The sequence below is a fragment of the Episyrphus balteatus genome, chromosome 2 (assembly GCF_945859705.1).
Source record: "Episyrphus balteatus chromosome 2, idEpiBalt1.1, whole genome shotgun sequence".
Lineage (NCBI taxonomy): Eukaryota > Metazoa > Arthropoda > Insecta > Diptera > Syrphidae > Episyrphus > Episyrphus balteatus.
In genome coordinates, this window is record NC_079135.1 from 97,400,063 (window position 1) to 97,422,333 (window position 22,271).

Below are 22,271 nucleotides of genomic sequence, written 5' to 3' on the forward strand. Positions count from 1 at the left end.
AAATCGAAAGTTTAGAATATATTCATACTTTAAGTGTTAATTACTGCGTTTGTTTGGTAAGTAAAGTGGAATTAAAAATTTATTTTTGATCGTAGGTATGTCTAATTGTGTATGCTATGAACCAATTTTGGTTGAAAAAAAATTATTGGCCTGGTCTTGGGAGGGCAAAAAGTACGGAAGCCATATTTGGCTTCGTATGCATTAAGGGGTTGTAAATCTACACAATTTGTTAAATTTTTTTGTTGGAAAATTTTGTTCCTTTACATTATTATTTTGCTTGGAAGCTATGTTTTACTTCAGAAATGGAGCCCCTTCGCTTTTAGAGACATTTTTCTCATGTTAACCCCATTTCCAGTGGCGTAACCACAAAAATTTTAGGGGGAGGGGGCTCACTTATAATATTTTTTTATCATTTTATTAGTTTTTAGTTTTTGTAAGATCTGGGAGTGGGTAAAAATGTTGGAGGAAGACTTACTTCGACAGTGGAAAGAATGTGAACCAGAAAAAATATATATAACGGAAAAAACAAATAGCTTTTCTCGGTTCCATGGCTTAAAATGAACCAAATTTGAATTAATTCTTAACCTTTTGTAATGCAATGTATTTATTTTACTTTATTTTGTTTTTAAATGATAAAAATATTTATCTTTTGAAAATTTTAATTGTATTCTTTACATAATCTGAACAAATAAAATTAGTAAAATTTCTTACCCCTTAATGCACACGAAGCCAAATTTGGTTTATAAACAATTTTTTTAAACAAATTAATTTAAACAAATTTTTTTAATGAAAACCGTTTTGAAACAACCCAAAGAACCCATGTAAAGCATTTTTTAATTTTTTTGTCCGCTAATATTAATTCATGCAGTAGAGGGTTAAATGCTTTGGCCGCATTCTACAGACGAGGCCAGGTCCAAATCTTGTTACATACCAATTTTAGTTGCAATATGTTCCCTTTTCAAACATTTTTTATTTTGTTGTTTTCGCACTAAGTTAAATTTACTTAACCGACTTACTAGTTGAAGAGAAAACCTTAAAAAAAAATGTTGCTTTAATCTGGTTTTCGATAATTGCATTGCTAGTGTTTTCAATTTTTTGTTAACAAGAACTTAAATTACATTTGTATATGAGTGATGAAGATTGCATTGTTTAATAAAATGATAGTGGTTCAAAGTATTCATCGTTTAAACATAAATATAATACATAGTTAAAAAAAACTAAAAGTACGCTATTATCGCGCACTAAAAACTATAAAATAATTTAATTGAATTATTGGAAATGGTAAGATCAAAAAGCGTCGAGCGCTTTGCTTAAACTTTATAAAAATACAAGCAGCAAAAAATGCGCTCTACGCTTTTTCATCTAACCATTTCCAATAAGTCAATTAAATTATTTTATAGTTTTTAGTGCGCGATAAAAGCGTACTTTTAGTTTTTTTAAACTATATATTTATATTATTTTTTACTTTGTAGTCTTATCTTATGTTTCGACGTCCCAGTGCGCCTCCCCAGAGTCCGGACTTCCAAAGTATTGTGTTGTCATCTGAACTACGTATATATGCCAAATTGCATTTTTTAAACTAGGAACTTCTAGTTTTCGAGGGTACTCTTTTCAAATCTGTTATCGGTTTTTTTCTATCTTTTTTCGTTGCTGAGATATTCACGTATTGTTTGACGTAAACATCAAGTTTTTGTATTTTGTGAATTGTTTTGACGTACGTCTTGATGCGATTATGTTTTTTTTTTTTTGACGTACGTGTATGAATAAAAGAAACTTCTGATTTTCATGGCGTATACGGCAAACTCATTTTGTACATACCTAGGTACATATACTAAAAAATCAAAAAATGCCAGCGGTCCGCAATAATCTCCCGAAAATTTGAATGCGATTTCCCAAAAATGTAAAAATGATTTATGGTATACGGCACTTTAATACTAGGGCGACGACATATGTATAAAGTTTCAGTTCGATACGATAAGTATAAAAAAAATTAGTTCCAAGATTTTATTACATTGTTAGTTAGTTACAAGCGAAGCTAATAAAAGCGTACCTATTAAAAATATAAAATTTGAGATGCAGAGTACAGTGTTGCCGCATCTTCATTATTGAAATTATAAAAATGTTATTATAAATTGTAACAAATTCGACTAGTATTAAAAATAAAATATTTAATGCACAAATTTTTCATTGAATTTTTTTTTTTTCAATGCAGAAAATTATTTATTTGCAGTACATTATATTTTCAATTAAAAAAATGTATTTTTATTTGCTATACAAATTTTATTTTCAATGCATATATTTTTCAGTTGCAATAAATTTTTTTTTTCTAATGCAATTTTTTTGCAATAAATATTTTTTTTTTTTAATCTGTAGTGGAAAACAAATTTTTTCTCTAAAATAAAAATAAGCTACGGATACTTAAAAAAGGAGACATTGCGTCCCACTTCCACATATTCAGTTATGAGGGTCATATTAGTTCTTGAGATGTAAATGGGGGATAGTTATCCTAAAAGGGGGACGAATGGTAACCCTAGTCGTTGGTTTGAGTCTTTTTTTCTCTTTTATTTTTAATAGCTGTGTTGATACCTAAGTTCCAAAGTTTAAATTTTCCAGCAAAGATTTTTTTGTTTGGCTGTGTGATAGATTTATTACCGAAACACGGCTAAGATTAAACTTAGTTTAATTTAAGATTTGGGTTTATTTTATATACTTAAATTATGACACAAAATGTCAAAACTGTTATATTGTCATAGAAAAAAAATATGCATCTTTTATAAAATAAAAAAATTTTATTTCGAGTTTGATTTATGTAGCGAATCGTATACTCGTCGGCACAAAGCCAAAATCTGCATTTTCTGAGATTTTAGCTTGTCAGATTTTTGCGTCATTTATTCAAAACATTGAAGCTGTTTTTCTCAAAACTACAATTTTGCAGATTCGTGGTTTAAAGTGTGTGTCTACGATATGATCATGATTTAATGTAGGCCTTTAAGTAGAGTAAATGAAGTCCGAAATCAAACTCTCCTCAAAAACATCTCTGAAATTCAAAGTTTTGAAAAATAAAACAAACAAATTTTTGCATTGATTCCAACTAGAGCAATATTAAAATTTGATTTATAAATAAATACATTTTTCAGAATTCATTTTGAAAGTTATTTCTTTTTTATTGAAAAATTTTTAACAAAACTTAATTATTTTATTGCTTTTGCATACGCGCAGTGATGCTGCCTTCATATAAACTTAATTATTTTCCCTTTCAAAAAAATATTTAAAAATCTCTCCAAAAAATATTATCACTGAACAAATCCATCCAATAACTAAACAATTCCAAGCAAATAACAAATGATTCAACGTCAAAGGTATTGGTAATTTCGTTGGATGTTCACCAGTCTTATCCACTTCAAATCCAGCTTTAATTCCTTGAACAATAGCATCATTATCCCATTTCCCAATCAATCCAGTTGCCATAACATCAATAATAAAAGTACTCAATATTTCTGTAAATGGCGAATGAAGTTCTAGCAAAAATCCCAAATGCAATTCCACTAAACCATCACGAGTTGGATGAAATAATGGATTGGCAAAATATGTCTGCATTCCTATTAAAAATTCTCCACGATCCGAACCAACTCCATAGGCATAACTTATATTTCTCATTGAATTCATTTCTGTAATATAAGTTGGGTAATCAACGGAAGCAACAATTTTTTCAAATCCTTCAGGATGCAAATCATCATCCGATATCAATGCCCATTCGTAGTATGGAATCATTACACTCACATTATTATCAATTAACTCTTGAATTGTGTCGAATTGTTTGATCCTTATGAAAATTGTTAAAAATGATGTCACATAAATATTGTAGAGTTTGCCAAGGATAAAATATAAAAAAAGGACCTGAATATGAATACAATAATCCGATGTTATAGGTTTCTCAGAGGATAAATTTAACATTGCCAACATTGTTCGACTGAATGAATTCCATATGTCTGGAGGAATTTTCAAAAAAATATCCTTAAGGACCTCCATAAAAATGATGTAGATAAAACTTACTCCAATCAAAACCCATACCAAAAAGGAAAATGGCTTTATAAAGTATTGATTAGGATCAACGTAGCCATTTATTGGAACTAAAATATTCCAAGAGACATATTTTACAGGATAACTGTAGTCAAGTCCTGGTGTCGGGGTGAATACATTCATACTAAAGTCAATTGTGTTGCTTATTGTTGCATTTATCACATTCGGAATGGTGAGTCTTGTTGAATTGCTGATAGTGATTTCCTGATAACTTGCATTGTGTCGTTTTAAAAAATTAACAAAAACTTGACCATAACTTCCCCCGACGCATCGTTTTTCTTGCTGACAAGGATATGGAAAAGATCGAGGAATATCTCGCTGAAGTGATGTACGAATTACCAAGCCATTAAGATCCTTCATAGCATCAGGCAATATAAATTCCTTATCAAGGACGATTTTTTGAATTTGATTATCAGCATATGGAAGGAATGCATAGCAAGCATTGCCAACAATTCCAAATATCCTTGTAAATTTTGTATCCTGAAAGTACTGGAACCATTCTTGAAGATTTTCCAAAGTACTTGTAGAAATTATGACAAATTTTCGAACTCGAAGACGCCCAATAAATGAATCCAATATTTGAACAATTTGATTATCCTTTCTGAGTGTCCTTAGAACAACAATTGAATTATCCAATATTAAATTTTTATCCTTCAAAAGATCTGATGAATTTGTAAGAATAATAATAGGAATTTCAAAATGTTCTTCCATGAAAAATGTCAAAAAATCATAATCATAATCATCACTAATTCCAATAAAACAAACACTAGTTGAATCACTACTTTCTTCAAAAATCCTTTTAACAAATTCAGTTAATTGAAAACTATTTGCACACAAAACATTGAAAACAATTGAAGACAACAAAAGGACTACTACAACTACTATACAATTGACGAAGTACATTTTATTAATAATTTGATCAAATATTTGGTAGCAAGTTGTCACCTGACAAAGATGGGGGAATCGAATGATATTTTTTTTTCCACAATTATTATTTACTTAAAATAATTATGGGCTTTTGGTGTGTAATTTTTGTATAGATTAGTTATTTCTTAATGCACATCCCCGATCTGATATGTAAACAAAGTTGTATAGAAGCTTAGTTACTTTGGTTGGGATTTTTGTGCAGGGCTGGAGATGTAGTGTGAATTTTTTTTTTCTTCTAATTCATGTATGACGGAGTTTATTCGTGTTGTGTTAAAATAATTCTATTTATTTTTAGCAATTATCACATAACCTTTACAGAAAGGCCTTCAATAGCACCAAAAGGTTATTGTTCTCTAATTTAATAACTGCACCCTAACAACCTCTTTTACACTTTTGGAGTCCTTTTTAACCCTTTACACCTAAATAATGCTCGTAGAAGATTATTGTGTATGAATCTTGAAACTTTTATGGGTTGTGTAGGTGTATGTTCCCTCATAACTTTTAAACCACCTATCATCTTTTCACATATGAGGTGTTGGTGAAAGCGTCTTGTTTCTAAGCTAGTTATAGGATATAAGAAGTCTCGTTATCTTGAGCCTAAAATTTTATATTTCTATTGTTTTTCGCTCTGCATACATTTTATAAAATTATTACCTTTACATAAACTATACCCAATAATTTGTTGAAAAACTAAAACTCAGTTAAATTTTTAAACTCAGTTAATTTTTTTTTTCTCCTAAAGGATCTCATATTACAAAACGTTGCAAAGCTTATAACTTGAAAAACTTTTTCCAGTTCTTTAAAAGGAACTAATTATATCTTCTCCTGATCTCAGAAATAAATTCTTGAATTTTTTTGACTTAAAAGTTATATTTATTGATAACTATTGAACGAAAGAGAAAACATGAGAACGACCCTGGCAAATATGGATTTGCTTTGAACTTTGAATGTTCATGGTGTGGAAACAGAATAAAATAGAATATGTAATATATTTTATATTAATTCAATTGATTTATGTGCGTTCCAAATGCTGAACCACGTGATGTTTAATGTCATTGTACTATTGTTCCATTAATTTTGATAGGTTTGAGTACCTATTGGAAGTTAATATTTTTGATTAGATATTATATGGGTAATATAGAAATTATGAATTCAAAAAGATTTTAATCAAACACGACATAAAGATGATAGACAAGAGCACGTAAAAAGCTCAGTAATCTGTACGTACAAAGAATTTCAATACATATTACACATGTTGTGTTATTATAGAAATTCTTGTTTTCTAACTTGATATTGATAGAAAAAATAATGAAAAAAAAAAAATAAAAAACATATAACAAAAAATTTAAAAATTTTGGTCTAAGTACAGTTTATTGTTTTTGGGACTACTTAAAAAGCAACTGAAGGGTTAGAAAACAATATTCTCAAACAAAATATAGATTATACTTTGAAAAACAAAGAAATTAAAACACTTTTTTTTTTAAAGTTATGAAAAAATGACTTTTTGACGTGATAACGTCTTATAAATCGATGAACCATGGCAGCCACCACAAAAAAGTGACGCCATTTTCTCCCGTTTCACTCTCGCAGATATACAAAAATCTTCTATAGCTTATTTGAAAGATAATAATCTAAAGTTAAATAATACATTTGAAGGATTTAAAAAAATTTTATCTTTTAATAGATTAAAAGAGGGGTAAAACAACATTTCAAAAAATTGGCTATTTTCTAAACGCGACAATGTAAAGAGTTTATTTTTTTTTAAAATCAATAGATAAATTTATTGCAAGACTGACAATGGTATTGAAAAAATTCTAAAAAATTTCAAAACTAAGGTATTAACGGTTTTCTAAAACTAAAACATGAGGTAGATCTTTGACAAAGTAGTGATTATAGGTAGGGGAATTTTTTTTTTGACAGTTTGAAAAACGTCATTCGAAAGATAATCAAAAAAAGTTAGGGGTCTGATACGGATTTTTTTTTAAGTCTCTGCGTTTTGAAATATGAATTTTTGAAAAAACACCTATTTATTTTGGTGTATTTTTAGGTGAGTTTTTTATTTTTTGTAGCATTCAAAAATTTAAAGCTTATGGAACATGTAGTCTATGACTGTGCTCATACATGGGCAAAAAATTGGTATTTCAAAATGGTTTTGACCGAATAACGGGAAAAACAAGTTTTTTGTCCCAATTTTTTTGACCTTTTTTAACCGTTTTTTATTTTTATCTTTTTTTCTTCAACAGATAAATAAATGAAATTTATGTTGTAGATCGATAATAGACAGGACTATATCTGTGCAATTTTGAGATAACGGTAAATTAAAGTTTTATTATTCAACAGGTTCTATCTTTTGATCTAAAGCAAATACAAATTTGATTTAACTTTATTGATCATCCTAATGATGTAACCTTTCATTTGGTATATCACACATATCTGTACATTCGCTACAAGCTACACAATGTTAAATTAAAAAAACTTGCGAAATACCTCAAAACACCTGTGGAGATCTGTTGATCATGAACAGCCACCAGTGTGGGAAGTACCTTAATCTAAGTTTGGAACTTCGACATAAAAATATTTATGAAAATATTTAGCCTTGTTTATACTAAATAACAAAATTTATTTCATTTAATTACGATAACCCGTTTTTTTGGCGCCGGGTACAAAGGTGTTAAGTCAGAAAATGTAGTTTTGAGGAAAATGAAATTAAAGTTTCAATTTTTGTTTGTAAATCTGAATATTACTATTTTTAAAAAGTAATGATGCAGAAACATCATTTTTAAGATCTATTTTAATATCCATATGCTGTTGACCAGAAAATGACCGTTTAAAAAAAAAATTTTGTTGACTTAACACTTTAGAGCCATTTAGTCTTCAAAAATAAAATTGGTCCAAAGGTGTTAAGTCAAGAAAAATCTTTGTTTTCATTGATAACAAGGTTTAATTTATAAAAGAAAGTTTGGAAATATTAATGTGATTAATTACCAAATGTGAAAATTCTTTTTGAAATAATATAATACAGTGCCTATGTTCTGTAACTTAGTCGAGAACTTCTCGCATCGAAAAATTTTGAAACAAAAATTCCATACGTTTCTCTATTTGGAAAAATAACCTGTGTCTGTATCTCGATGTGAGAAGTAACCCTGTACATTTTTTATTCCATTGGAATTATTGGAAACTGTCAAAAAAAGTGAAAATATTTGTAGCTTTGGCCATCAAAGGTCATATAGACATAGTTTTACAATAAATATCCCAAGGCTCGGTAGTCCGAAGTTAGAGCAGTCGGTCAGCGAGTGGAGGGTACCGAGTTCAAGTCACAGTTGTGGCATGTAAATTTTTCTTTTTTTTTTTCTTTAATATTCTTTTTTTTTTATTTTAAAAATTTAAGTGATACAAAATTTAATTACCGTGAACACTTTTTCAGAAGTAAAATCTCACATTTAATGCATGATTATCAATTTTTTTCAAATATCTTACTTTCTCGCATCCTTTTTGCTTGTGAGTAATTTTGGCAGTTCAGTCGAGAAATTATCTCGATAATTTTCTTACAGACACAGTTTTATTCACATTTTTCCAGATTGTCAAGCATTTTGATTCATAAATGTTTCAAGGCGAGAAAATTTTGTTTATAGAAACAAACGAATGTGAGAAAATGATTTTTGTGTCGATTCACATTATTTTTGTTCCGATTTGCGTGTTTCATGCGACAAATTTCTCGATGCGAGAGTTACAGAACGTAGGCACAGTATAGAAAAATCGCTTTTCGTTTTTTTTTTCTTATTCCTCTTGACTTAACTCTTTAGGATCAATTTTTTTATTTAAAAATTAAAAATGAATGCAAAAACAAAATAGTTAAGTGAACTTACGCCCTTAGTACCATACAGTTTAAAAAAATTTTTGACTTAAACCCTTTGTACCCGGCATCAAAGATATTTTGACACTTCAGAAAGGTTTTGATATGTATTTTTCTAAGCAAAGTTTTAATTTCGTATCAAAAAGAAAATGTTTGAGAATAGGTATAATTAAAAGCAACATTACGAATTACGCTGTAGAAATTAAAAAAGTAGTTTTCGTTATCGATGTCGTCCGTCAGACGGTGCTTCTGTGCGTCCATCTGTTCACATTTCCACTGCTTAAACCAATGGATAGATTTTCTTCAATTTTGAAAGTTGTTTTTTTTTTGTTTTCTTTTAATATTGCTTAGAACGAATAACTCCTATATGTAGGGCTAAGAACTGAAGTGAACCAAGTCAGAAAAAGTGAATTCGGACATTCGGAGATATAACGAGTTAAAGTAAATACGATCCCATAGAATTTTATGGTGAACATTTTTTTTAGTACAAATGTCAATTTTTATCGAAAAACTTTTGGATCACCAATGAGAGAAATTAGTGGAGTCAAACCTTGCACAGAATTTGGCATTTTTTTTTTTTTTTTGCTTTGATATTATTCTTTTTATGAAGAACTAGACCAAGCACCACACACAAAATGGAAAAAAAGGAGTCTGATGATCGGATTGGCATCCGTGAAACAGTACTGTAACTCTAGCCATAAATACTTGGTGGTAGCACCTTCAAGATGTTGTTGTTGTTCAAAAATTATAACAAAATATTAAATTTTTGAATATTTTCAAAATCGTCCGAAGCAATTTAAAAAAAAAAAACCAATACTAAAACCATCCTTTCGGGCGAAATGATTCACAATAAAGAATACAACTCTTTGACGACTAAGGCTGGAATTCATAAACTACACTCAATGCAAGTAAACAAGAATTTTTGGAGGGAGTCCCCAAACGCTTGAATCAATATTTCTTCAGTTCATATTCATAAGCTAAATTGTATGCTTTGATTTGCTTCACATTACGAATAGCTGCAGTGAATACTTTTATTATAAATAATATGTCACAACACAAGATTTATATTAACTCTTAAAAATCATTATCATTGCCTTGAAGAAGATAGGTGCAAGATATAAGAACTCATTCGACCATAAAACACAAAAACACAATTTTTTTCATAACCTCTTCTACTTTTAATAATTATACTGCATTCGAAAGAAATAGGTACACATGAAATTTCATGTTGATACCATTCAAATTTTGTATTTTCTTTTTAATTACTTAACAATTATGTATTATATTGTTGTGGCTAACAATTACAACGTCTGACATTTTGTCTCATTAAATATTGTAGGGATTTCCACTGACAGTGAGGATACTACAGACCGACCACCACAGACTTGATTCTTGCAACAGATTAAACCTTACCAGTAATTATAATTCTGCCAGGACATCGCAATTATCTGTTTACATATTGTTATAATCTTATTTGTTTTTGCAAATCAATTATATTTTTTAATAGCCTAGGTCACTATTTGCGTGACAACAACGAAGAAATCTTATTTGCTGATTTTTCAACATGAAAAGGAAAGTTCTTCCACTGTCAATTAATCGAAAGTCTCTTCATTTTAAAAATGTTCCTACTTAAGGCTCTATTACACTTTCTATCGTTTGTTAATATTTTTGGAAATAACAATTTTCAATTAAATAGACTTATTGAGAAAATTCATCTTGAAAGTGAAGTGGAAGTAGTATGTTTTATTGAAATTGATAATGAGTTTTTGAGAACTTTCGTTGAAGGACATTCAAACATTCAAGTGTTAATAGTCGATTCAATGTCTGAAGAATACATGGAAATACCTTACATTTTAATACTTGTGGTACAAGGTTCACTTTTAGATTCAAAAATTACACGATCTTGGTTACTTAAATTCATTCTAAAGCTTCGAGTTCGAAAATTCGTCATAATTTCTTTGAACAATTTCGAAAAACTACACGATTACTTCGAATTCTTTGAAGAGAACAAATTTACAAGGATATTTGGGATATTTAATGACACAGTTTATGCATATTTTCCATATTCTGATAATCGAATTCATCTTGTCGAATTCGAAGTCAAACTTCCTCACCCGCTTAAAGATCTCAACGGCTTCAGTTTTCGAACAACTGTGGAGAGAAATATACCCCGAACCTTTTGGTACACAACGAAAGATGGACAACGCAAAATTGGAGGATGTTATGGTCAAATGTTCTTAGCCTTCATTAAAAGACATAACGCAACTTATAACGAAATTATAATTAACAATTCTTCCGACATGTTTATGCCGAAAATTATAAATGCAACTCTCCAAAATCGAATTGACATTAGCATGAATGTTTATGGAAAAAGTGAAGGAATCGATTGCAGTTATCCTGTGAAAGTCTTAAGGATGTCAGTGATGGTGCCGCTAAATGGATATGTAAATCCAAATGAGTATTTCAAGAGACCGTTTTCTCCAACTGTGTGGATAATAATATTGATTTTTTTAGTTTACCTCGTCTTGATGGATGTGGTACTAAAATTTAGTACAAACATGCCTGTCAATTTGTGGCACAGTTTTAGTCAGATGTTTTTAGCTCTGATTGGTCTACCACGAGAAAGACCCGTTACAATTGCATATCGGCTACATGTTCAAGTTTTTCTTTTGGCGTTTATTTTGGTGAATTTTTATGTCATTTCGTTTACGTCATTTTTGACAGTTTACATCAATGTCAAACAATTCGAGACTCTACAAGATCTAATCGACAATAATGTCAAAGTTATGATGGTGAATTTTGTTTGGGGAGCTATTTTTAATTCTGGTTTGTATCCAGCTGGCTTTGAAAATATTGTTACAGAAGTCGACTCAAAAACATATCTTAGAGAATTGTATTCAATGAAAAATACAAGTTTTGCCTATGCCTTGGGTTCGGATACAAATGAATTTCTAATTAAAATGCAAGGATTATTTGCAAAACCTTTATTTCATATGACACGCGATAGTTTATTGGGATATGTTATTGGATTTTTGATGATTCAACATTCACCTTTTATGGAGATTTTAGATGATTTTATTTTTCATGTGAGAGAGACGGGTTTGATAGATAAATGGGATCGTGATGTTGTTTATCAAGCTGGTCATTCTGGGATAGATGAATTGGATGCGAAATGGGAAAATGTGGATGTACCGGTGAATGTTGCTTTAACTGTGCGACATTTAATGTTTTGTTGGAATTTATTGGCTATTGGTTGGACATCGGCAGTGGTAATATTTATTGGAGAAATATTTTGCAGAATTGTATTAGCTTATTTTGTTTGAATTGTTCTTGAAAATAAATGCTCTTTAATCGTTTACTTGTTTTAATTGGGATTGATGCGAGTAGCTACGCTTGTACTATATAAATGCACTATTAATCACTTAGTGGACCTAATTGCTGGGTTTAAAGTATGCAATTTTTTATATTCGAATGATTAATTGCAGGCATTTAAAAAAGATAATTTAATTGAAATTAAGTTAAAAAACATGAGAAACTAATACATTTTTAAGGCAATACAAAGCGTTCAAATATTTTTCGATCGAAACAAAAAGTAACGAAAATATGGAAATCAAAAACTTGAACACATAGATTTAGTACCTAGAGTAACTAAAGCAAATTATTAGGGAACCCGACCGAACAGCTCTGATTTTGACGATTTTTTTTTCAAACGTAGGTAATTAAAAATACTTTAAAGTCTATAGATTAAAAATTGCCGGTGTGACCGAATTGTTTTTTTTTTTTAAATAAAAATTAAACTTTTTTTAACAAAACCATTTTTTTTGCTTAAATTTAAGGAAAATATATAAAAGCGATAAATGCAATTTTCTAACATTCTGACCTCAAACACAAAAAAAATATTTTGAAAACAACGGCAACACCTACAATATTTTAAAATACATTTTTAAAAAGCCAGAAGCTCATTCTTATCTCTTAAATTTAAATCCACTAAATTTAATCAAGACTTTTTGAAAAAATGGTCCTCAAACTCAGAATTAAAAAAAAAATGTTATTAGAAAAATTTAAAATGACTTTTTTCCAAACTTTTTCTAATAAAATATGAATTTATTTAAAAAAAAAAATTTTGGCCATAAATATTATCAGTTGAATTTCGAAGCAAAAAAGGTAAAATATATCACACTTTGAAAAAAAAAAATGAAAAAATACTTCAATTTCAATGTTTTTTTTTTTTATAACTGAATTTTTGCATTGAAATAATTAATTTCCTCAAAGACTGTGGTAAATAGGAACTTTAAATTTTTGATATTTAACTTTCAACAGTAAGGGTTATTAAATGAATACAAAATAATTTTAGATGTTGAACTTTAAAAAAAAAAAGTTACATTTTTTTTTTTTTAGCTTTTATTAAAAAAAGTTCTTCGAAAATGAAATACTTTTTAATTTTTTTCATAAACCGTAATAATGCGGCCAAAAAAATTTGAAAATAAATGCATTTTATATTACGACCAAGTTTAAAAAACGACATGTTAAAATTTTTTCAATAATTTTTTTTTTTCAAAAATCTGAGTTCAATTACCATTCTTTCAAAAGCCGTTCATTCAATTAACTTAATTTTAATTTTATATATATGACTAAGCTTCTAGCTTTTAAAAAATGTATATTTGAATATTGTAGGTGTTGCCGTTGTGTTCAAATATTTTTTTTTGTGTTTGAAGTCAATTAATAAGAAAATTGCATCTATCGCTTGAACTATGGAAGATTGTCCCTCACTCCCGTATATTTTTTTTCCTTGAATTTCCTAGACAATCTTTTGGCATCAAATAATTTATGAAATTTAAGAAAAATTTTTGAAAAAAATTAGTTTTTGTTCATAAAAATCTTCAATTAAATTTAAAAAATCAAAATGGCAACACCGGCAATTTTTAATCTATAGACTTTAAAGTATTTTTAATTACCGACGTTTGAAAAAAAAAGATCATCAAAATCTAAGCTGTTCGGCCGGGTTCCCTAATATTGCCAATTTTGGAGCTTTAGTTACTCCACTAATTAGTCGACTTTTCACGAGTCGATTTTTGCCACAGGAACTAAAGTGACAGACCCCATAGTAAAATCCTACTTTAGCCGTGCGACATATCGTCAGGCTAAAATCGACTCGTAAAAGTCGGCATAACTAGACTTGTTCAATTAAAAAAATATAAACAAAATTGTGTAATTATTGTCTGCTGATTACGTTTTTTCCCAAATTTTTTCTTTTGTTAAAGAACATTTATAAATGTAGTTTTTTGTGTCTTTAATTAAAAAAAGAACTGTTTCCCCGAGTAAAATGGAATTCCTATGCTACAGCACCGCCACACGGCTTTTTGACTGCCGCAACGTCCGCACCATGATCAAAACATTTTCATTTCACCGCACCACGTTCGCGGCGAAATTGTCCGTATAAAATGAAAACGTGCGGCTATGCTGCGGTAGTGGTGCGGCGAAATTTTCCGCCAAACGGCGGCGGTGCGGTAGCCATGATATTTTTTTTGTCTTTTAATAAATTTCTATTTTTACACAGGTAAATAAAAATATTAGATGTAGGGGGTGTGGTTGTGTAAACGAGGTTTATTACAATTTATGACAAGAATAGACTTATCGAAAAAAAATAAAATATATGTAATTTTTGTAGATCTACAAATTTTGTATTGTTAAATTTTGTTTTTCATAACCTCAAAAATATTGAGAAAAATGCTGATAAAACATATTTTTACTTGCTCTATTAGGTGATATAATTGTTTTGTTATTTTCTCCCAAACTATGTGAAGTAAAATCTTAGTGCCGATCAAATTTTCTCAGTAAATCATACATTTTACTTCGAAAAAACACAAAGCGCCTTTAAATTAGTACACATTAAGAATTTTTTATTTAATATTTTTCAATAATTTGGAATGAGAAATTGATATGAAAAAATGATAATAAAATATCAAAAAAAAATTTCCAAAATGTGACATTTATAATATCATCCTGATAATAAAAATGTTGTTTTAACATTTTAAATATCATAAAACACATTTTATAGAGCATTTTTGGCTGATATTACTGGTCTGCAAGGAAATCCTCCTTTAAATAAAACTATACTTTTCTAAAGGATTTTTGTATGCTGATTCCGAATCCAAATCCGAAGTCAGAATTGATCTAGCACGTCACGTATTTTAGATATTCCCGTTAGAAAATCTTAAAAATCCATTTTTTTGCTGTTTTCGAAGAAATATTTTGGCATAATGTAATTTTTTTCATTTAAAATTGTTACGGTTTATAAAAGAACTTATTTTTTTCTTTCAAATTCAGTTTCAATCTTCTCAATATCTCTTTTCTTCTCCGAGATATCTTAATTTAAGTAAGTTTAGTAGGTTTGGCATATCTTATCATAAAAAAAACTTATCTCTAAAAATTAATATATCTTTCTCTATTGAACAAAAATATACTTTTCTAATGGACTTTAGTGTGCTGATTTTGAATCCGAACTCAAAAAATTTCGGTCAGCTCTGGTTTGTGAGATATAGTAGTTTTTATTGAGACTTTCTAATAAAAAACTTGATTTTGTGATACTTTAATGCGAATATCTTATAGAATTTTTTTGACTTCGGATTCTAACTCAACACATCAAAAACTATAAGAAAAGTATACTTTTGTTTCTAGGAGAAACAAATCTGAAGCTTTATAAGGCAGTTTATTGAATGGTTTATTACAAATAAGATATTTCTAAATAGATAAATAGTATATAAAATTACAAAACACGTAAAAGTTTTGTTTAATGTATTTTATTATGGTTTTCTTTACATATTTGACATTTTAAATATAATAATATAAATTAAATATAATTTTTCCGAATTTACTTCAGTTAATGAACGTTTTTTTTTAAGAAAGAATTCATTTAGTTTTTTGACTCACCGTTATAATCCAAAATGCCATCCAATTCAATAATAATTTGAAATCGCGAAACATAACTATGTCAATGCAGAAACTACTATATCAAAGTACCTATTAAAATTAGTACTAAATTTGAACTAAATCAAATCAATTACATTTGTATAATCCTCTTCTCCCTATATTATACAAATAAGTCCATGCAAAGTCCCATTAAATGTGTAAATGTAATAGTAAAAAAAACAATTTTCTCTATTTTTTTTTATTTAACCAAGCAAACATAAATACGAACTTAAATATCCTTTTAGTACAAAACACAACACATCATCATACTACATAAAATAAACAGGTAGAATTAAATAGCAATCATTTTATAGAAAGCAAAACAAAAACAAAAATTGTAACTATTTAGGTACACAGTAAAAAGGACTAATAGAGTCACTATAATAGTGTATTCATCCTTATAATATAATAGGCTTCCTCATTTTTCATATTGTTTCAGTTTCCTTCGATTATTTCAATAGATTACGCTAATATTCTCCTGGCACACGTTAGAAGAAATAGGTTGTCGCAAAATCTGATTCATTCGCGGTTTTCAAACAAAGTTCTTCATTTCTATTGACAAATTATTTGTTTTTTTTTTCCTATCTAAACTGCCATCACAAACAAAACATATTTGTCAATATTAACTCCACACACGCTGGCAAATTACAAGGTGACAACAAACAATAACGTTAACTTTTGAGGAATGGCTTTGTTGCAACATCTATCATTTGCTATCAACAAGTCTAGAAATGATTTACCTTAGTAAAGTTCTTACATTTTTTATACTATTTGTCGGAAATTTCGGTCATAATTTCGAACTTAACGGTCTTATTGAACAAATTTTCCATCAAAGTGATTCACCAAGTGTGTTTTTCGTTCGAATTGATCAAACATTTTTGACAAAATTCATGAAGAATCATTTCGATATTCCATTAGTGATTATTAAATCTTCAACTGGTGATTTTCGAAATCCTTCGAACACTTCTTCGACAGCAATTCTAGTTGTTAAAACTTCAAATCTAGATCTTCAATATGACGAACTATTGCAGAATGTCATTCAAACACTCCGAGTTCGAAAATTTATAATTATTTCGGCAGAAAATCTTCAAGATCTTCGAAAATTTTTCGAATATTTTTGGGAAAAAAAATTCACCCGAATTTTCGGAGTTATCGCTAACACCTCGTATGCTTATCTTTATTATGAAAATGAACCTATTCGAGAAATTTCAAGAAGTCAACCTTTACCAGATGCTCGAAAAAATATGAATCGATATGCAATTCGAACAACTGTACAAAAAGACATCCCCAGGGTATTTTGGTATCCTGATAAAAATGGAAAGCAAACAATTGGAGGCTGTTTCGGTCGATTATTTTTCAATTTTCTTACCCACTACAATGCAACATTTCGTGAAATATACCCCATTAATATGACAACACAATTTTGTATGCCACTAGCAATAAATGCAACAAAACAAAATGATATGGATATAACAATTAATGTTTGGGGACCAACAAAAGGACTTCAATCAAGTTATCCTGTGAGATATCAAAGTTATACTATTATGGTTCCATTGAATGGGAATTTGGATCCTAATCAATATTTTTTGAGACCATTTTCTTCTGTTGTGTGGCTTTTAATTGGACTTACCTTGATTTATATCGTGCTTATGGATGTTATCAAGAATTTTTTTTGTAATTCACCATTGAACTTTTGGAGAAGTTTCAGCAGAACTTTGCTGATACTTTTGAACTCGCCTTACTCTACTCCAACAACGGACTACAGATTTCATGCTTTAATATTGGTGCTAGCATTCGTCCTTACCAACGTTTATACAATTTATTTCACATCCTTTCTAACGGTTTTCATACAAATCAAACAATATCACACCAAAGTGGACTTGGTTGAGGCAAAAGTTCCCATGATGATTCCAGAATTTGAATGGCCAATCGTAAAAGGTCCTTTATTAACAGCAATTGGATTTGATAAAATAGTCTATACAGTCGACTACCCAACCTACTCTAGTACAACAAATTCAATGAGAAATACACAATTTTGCTATGCAATAGGGGAGGACCGGGCAAAATTTCTAATTGGGCTACAAACATTTTTCGCTAAACCATTATTTCATACAATTAAAGATGAATTATTTACTAGTCATTTGGGTTATTTGATGCCATTTCATTCACCATTTAAAGAGATTTTAGATGATTTTGCTCATCGAATAATGGAGCTGGGATTTATGGCTAAATGGGAGGATGATGCTGTGTCGCAGTCATTAAAAGCGGGTTTTAAAATTGATGTTGATCGGCAGGCAGGATTGCCGAAGGGTCATAGTCCTTTGACGGTGCGTCATTTGAGATTTGCATGGAATTGTTTGTTAATTGGATTGGTAACGTCATTTGTAATATTTTTGTTGGAGAAGTATGAGAAAAATTTAAAGAAGTTTTTGTGGAAGCTAAAGAATGCATCTTTTCAGCATGGATATTTTTAACACTAGGCTTAATTAAATTTTTAAGTTTTTAACCTTATTTTTGCGATGTATAATTGTGCCCATGTAAAGCTGTTGTCAACTTCACAAAATTGTCTGTGTGTGTCCACAAAATAACAATAAATTTGATAGTTTTATATTTTTGTTTTCCTAAAAATGTTATTTATACTCAATAAAAATATAAACTGTTCGGAAGTCTTTTGTTTTATTTTTTTAATTTCAGATGAGAAATTTGTATTTGGGGATTTTTTGGAATTTTAATTTCGTATTTTCAGAGCTAATTTATATTGTAAAAAAAAAACTAGTTCATGATTTTTACCACTAGAGGGCACCAATATCATATCAATTTAACATCTTGTAGCCTATAACCAGATAACAGGTAAGATGATTTCAACGAAATCTCATTTGTTTAATTACGATAAGTACTTGAGAAGTTCTGATGGAACAGGTGAACATTGTGATGAACATGTTCATCTGTTCCATCGTAACTTCTTAAGTACTTATTGTAATTTAACAAATGAGATATTGTTGGAAGTGTATAGTTTGTCCACTGAATATAAGCTATTAAATGTCTTATTAATTACTCTAAACAAATTCAAAGACAGAACGCAGAGGACCTCCTTTTTTTAAAAGATCTATAAGAGAAATCGAGTGAATTATTAAATTCAACAAAAAACGATACCATTAATTTTTCGAATGTTACCCGAATGTGTCCCGAACATGTCCCAAACGTGTACCGAACGTATTCTGAACGTGTCCCAAACGTGTACAGAATGTTTCCCGAATGTGTCCCGAACGTGTCCCGAAAGTGTCACAAACGTGTCCCAAACATTTCCCGAAAGTGTCCCGAAGGTGTTCCAAACGAAATTATATAGCTTCAGTATTTTTGTTTAAACCTAACCCACCCCAAATCAATCAGGACTAACAAATCAGTAGCTTTCCTCCATTATTTCTATTCTAGAAATGACAAAACAAGCAAGGATGTGTGCCATTAGATATCAATTTATTTATAGCACGCTCTATTGGCATTCAATTTGTTTGCTCCACCTTAATGATTATTTAACACTTACGGAACTACTCTAATCATAATATGCAATCAATAAAACATTAATTGATATCTTGTTAAAAAGAAACTCCTCAAATCAATTCACTTTTTTGTGTTAGTTCATCAGCTTTATCATACTTAACCAGTAACGTTTTTGTTTATAAAAATAAAAATACTTAATTCCATATATTTTGTTAAAATAATAATTATACTAGCTAACCTATAATTTTAAAACCTTTTAACTGTTACAAAATCATCCTGGTAAACATTCAACATTTCGCAAAGTGATTGCGTGTTTTGTTAACCTAAAATGATGACCTAACTCAAAACCTTATAAAGTGTAGTGCAATTTTATTTCATGTTACATTAGTTTTTTAATGGCAGTCAGAATCATTTTACTTTTACTGGCTTTAACTCATGCAAATACCAGCAACAATGAATTTTGTGAACTTATTGAAAGAATTCATTTGGAAAGTAATTCAGCCACAGTTTGCTTTGTCGGAATCGAAGGCGATTTTTTGGAGGAATTTTTGTCAGCATATTCGAATATTCCAGTTTTGAATTTTTCACCGTTTCACAGTTTTTTTAATGGATTTCCGGTTACCAATTTAATATTAGTGTTAAATGGCTCTGAAAATGAACAAAACTTCGAAAGTCTGCGACTCTTGATTAAACATATGAGTGTTCGAAAATTCGTAGTTATTTCAACTAATAACTTCGAAAACTTGGAAATATACTTTGAATTTTTCAGTAAAAATAAATTCACACGAATTTTCGGAATCATCGATGGAAAAACTGTCGCCTTCTTTCCCTATGCTAGAGATGAAAAACTACGTCCTGTCAACAAAGATGGCCGCCTTCCGAATAGTTTGTCAGATCTTTCGAACTTTACTTTTCGAACAACAGCTCAACAAGATTACCCACGAGTTTTTCGATATCCCAACTTCAAGGGGAAATCCGAACTAGGAGGATATATTGGACGATTGTTTAACCATTTTGTTAAGAGGCACAATACAAGCTTTAAAGAAGTAATTATTAACAATTCGAGAGAACTTAATATCCCCGGAGTGTTAAATGCAACTCTTAACGGTGCAGTTGATATAAGCATGAATTTATATGGAATTTCTGATAATCTTGATCTGAGTTATCCGGTAAAATTTCAAACTTGGAATATAATAGCTCCTATAAATGGTCATTTAGATCCTTATGAGTATTTTCGAAGACCATTTACTCTTAAAGTGTGGTTATCGATTTTATTGGCATTAATTTACATAACAGCTATTAAAGTATTCTTAAATGCCTACACAAATATTAAAGGATGTAATATTTGGTCAACATTTAGTGAGACATATTTGATGATCCTTACACTCCCTCAGGAGAAACCAGTAACAACAAATTACTATCGAATACATTTTCAAGTCTTCATTTTTGCTTTTATAATTGGCAATTTGTATTCAATTCATTTTACATCGTTTTTAACGGTTTTCATAAATGTCAAACAATTTGACACAATTAAGGACATGTTGGACAATAAGTTATTTGTTATGATTCCTGAATTTGAAATAATACCTTTGGGAGATTTTAAAGATTATCCGGAAAATTTGGAACAAATTTTATTACCAACTGAATATTCTTTTTACCTCTCTGAACTTTATTCAATGCAAAATACAAGTTTTGGTTTTACAATTGGTGGTGATAGATGTGATTTTCTAATACGTTTACAATCGTTTTTTATGAAACCATTATTTCGAAAAGCACCTGAAGCTTTATCGGAATTTTATTTGGGATTTTTGTTACCATATCATTCACCGTTTAAGGAAATTTTGGATGAATTTATATTTGATATTGAACAAACTGGATTAATTTTGAAATGGGAAGAAGATGCAGTATATCAATGGATATTGGCGGGAAATCCAGTAAATAGAGTTTCAAGAAATTCGGAAAAACATTCACCATTGCAGTTTAGGCATTTACAATTTGGATTTTCATGTTTGACATTGGGATTGACAATTGGATTGGTGGTGTTTGTTTGTGAATTACTGAGTATTGGAAAAAAATTAAATTTTGATTATTATAAATTATTTTTTTGGATAAAATAAAATAGTTTTGAAATACCTACTTGAGAATTGGTGTTGACTTTTCTTTGCTGTATCATTAATTTAATTTTTATTTTGTTTAAGGCGTGGTGATTTTAAAAATTGTGGTGGGGTTTTTATAAATACTTTTTGCATTATATAGTTTAGAAGAAATTGGCTACTCTTTAAATCACTCTGACTTAAATCATTATCAACGGAATCTCGGTGATGAAAAAACTCATTTTTAAACAATTTAGCTCAATATGTCAAAATTTTCAAAATACATATTGCAGATTGTCATGTTGCTATGAAAAATATGCCTTTTCGATAGATCTCCCAAAATGATAATGATCGAAGGAATGCTGCAAACGTTTCAAGAGACTTTTTTAACTCATTTGAAATTGATTTTTTATATTTTCCTGTACAACCACTGGACTAAAACTCTGAGCATTTGTGCTCAGATGGTATCACAAGTGCTTAGCCAGGATGGTTCTTGGTAGGATAGTTGAAGACAAAAAAAAAAGTTTCTCATCGATTCGACACCAGCAAAAAAATTTTCTTGGGTTCAAATGTCACATAAACGAACTTTTTCGCGATTTTCGGTAAAACGGTAAGTATTATCATAAAATTTGTTTATTGGACCCAATTGGATACAATTTTTAGCAGGGGTCTAATCGATGGCGAATTTTTAGATTTCATTTACAATGGTGTCTTCAACAATCCTACCAATTTTCAGCTAGCTGCGAATTTTTTCTAACCTGAATATCTAAATTGGTTGGACTATGATTAATTGAGAAAAAGTTTAAAAAGGACAATTTGTACATAAAAAAAAAAACAAATTTTGACTTTTA

General features: G+C 29.4%; 2 protein-coding genes across 3 annotated transcripts in view; one reads left to right on the forward strand and one right to left on the reverse strand.

Annotated features, from left to right (window-relative positions):
* The window catches only part of LOC129910365 (L-asparaginase), a 52,082-nt gene that overhangs the window by 2,313 nt on the left and 27,498 nt on the right, over window positions 1–22,271 (forward strand). The gene's annotated exons all lie outside the window — the stretch shown is intronic.
* Window positions 3,241–4,983, reverse strand: LOC129909599 (uncharacterized). Its single transcript, XM_055986673.1, has one exon. The coding sequence runs from the start codon at window positions 4,981–4,983 to the stop codon at window positions 3,241–3,243; it is 1,743 nt and encodes a 580-aa protein (XP_055842648.1).

Coding starts and splice junctions, on each gene's coding strand:
- LOC129909599 (XM_055986673.1), bottom strand. CDS start 4,983: ATGTACTTCGTCAATTGTATAGTAGTTGTAGTAGTCCTTTTGTTGTCT.